Below are 1,339 nucleotides of genomic sequence, written 5' to 3' on the forward strand. Positions count from 1 at the left end.
ATGGCGGCCACGGCGGATCCGAGGGCGAAGCCGTCGGCCACGCAGCCGCGCCACCTCAAGCCGTGGGCGCCGCCTCGTGGCCACCACGTGCCTTCCCTGCCGGCCGTCTCCGGAACCGCGGGCGCAAGCCGCGATCGGCGCCGCTCCTCGACGTCCCACCGACGCGGTGGGGCCAACGACGAGCCTTACGAGGGCGGGCTGGAGGATCTCCGGGCTAAGCTCATGGGCCACCTCCACGACGCGGCCGACCGCCTTCGCCTGCCCCCTGCCAAGACCCAGCGACCGCCGGAGCCCGAGGCTCCTCCACCGCTACCACCACCAACGGACGCCGCCGCGGCCATGCCGTGGACCCTCAGGGAGCGGAGGCGTCGTCCAACAGCCCGCGGCAACACGGCTTCGTCGCCCACCACGCCGTGGTCGGCGGCTACGTCTCCGGACGACTACGTGCGCGCTCCGTTCGCCGTGGCGCTGGAGGCGGAGGAGATCGAGGAGGACGTCTACGCCCTCACCGGCGCCCGGCCACGGCGGCGGCCTCGGAAGCGGCCGCGCACCGTGCAGCGACAGCTCGATGTAAGCCCAACCAATTCCCCATACTGCCCCTCGTCTCCCTAATCAGCTAATTAGAGCAAACAAACTCCTATTACTAGTACTAATTCGTATTTTATTACGCTTTTCGCCTCCGATTAGTAGTACACTTGTGTGTAGAATAATAATCTGATCGACTCCTGCGTCCAATAACAATAATAGATCATCCAGCTAACGATAACACTTGCAATTGTCTCGTCTCGTGCAGTCGCTGTTCCCGGGGATGTGGCTCACCGAGATCACCGCCGACGCCTACCGGGTCCCCGACGACTAGCAGCAAAGCAACCCGGCCGCTACCATCTCCGGCGCCGGCCAGCTCCACCATGGCGCGCGCGCCACAAAACAACTGTAACTAGGTTTAGTTGAGTTGACAGTTTCTGTACCTCTCATGTCGCATCTTCTAACATTGATTTTGCGCTTTAAAATCTAAGCACTGCCGTCTTGCTTTACTCTATCTCTCTATCCCCTACAGTAGAGTCGGTGGCCGTGCGTTGTAATCTACTGCTAACGCATCTACTAGTACCTAGGTTTTTCATGCTTGTTGATTAATTTGCTGTTGTACGCTACCTTCCCCAGTTGCATGGTTTCATCATCAGCTGCAGTGCAGCGGGAGTTGCGCCTTTTCCCAGTTCGTTGCTTGCTTTTAGCCTTCTCTTTTCCTCGCAGCCTATCTGTTCTGCTCCATGGGTTCAGAGTACCGACCGAGCTTTCTTTGGAGGTGTACTCTGTACCCCCTGGTAGCCGTACCTGGTTG

General features: G+C 59.8%; 1 protein-coding gene across 1 annotated transcript; it reads left to right on the forward strand.

Annotated features, from left to right (window-relative positions):
• On the forward strand, positions 1-859 carry LOC124660114. The gene is made up of 2 exons (XM_047197903.1): positions 1-570; positions 794-859. The coding sequence occupies exons 1-2, from the start codon at positions 1-3 to the stop codon at positions 857-859; spliced, it is 636 nt and encodes a 211-aa protein (XP_047053859.1).
• The last annotated feature ends 480 nt before the right edge of the window (positions 860-1,339 follow it).

This window comes from Lolium rigidum, chromosome 6 (genome assembly GCF_022539505.1).
Source record: "Lolium rigidum isolate FL_2022 chromosome 6, APGP_CSIRO_Lrig_0.1, whole genome shotgun sequence".
NCBI lineage: Eukaryota > Viridiplantae > Streptophyta > Magnoliopsida > Poales > Poaceae > Lolium > Lolium rigidum.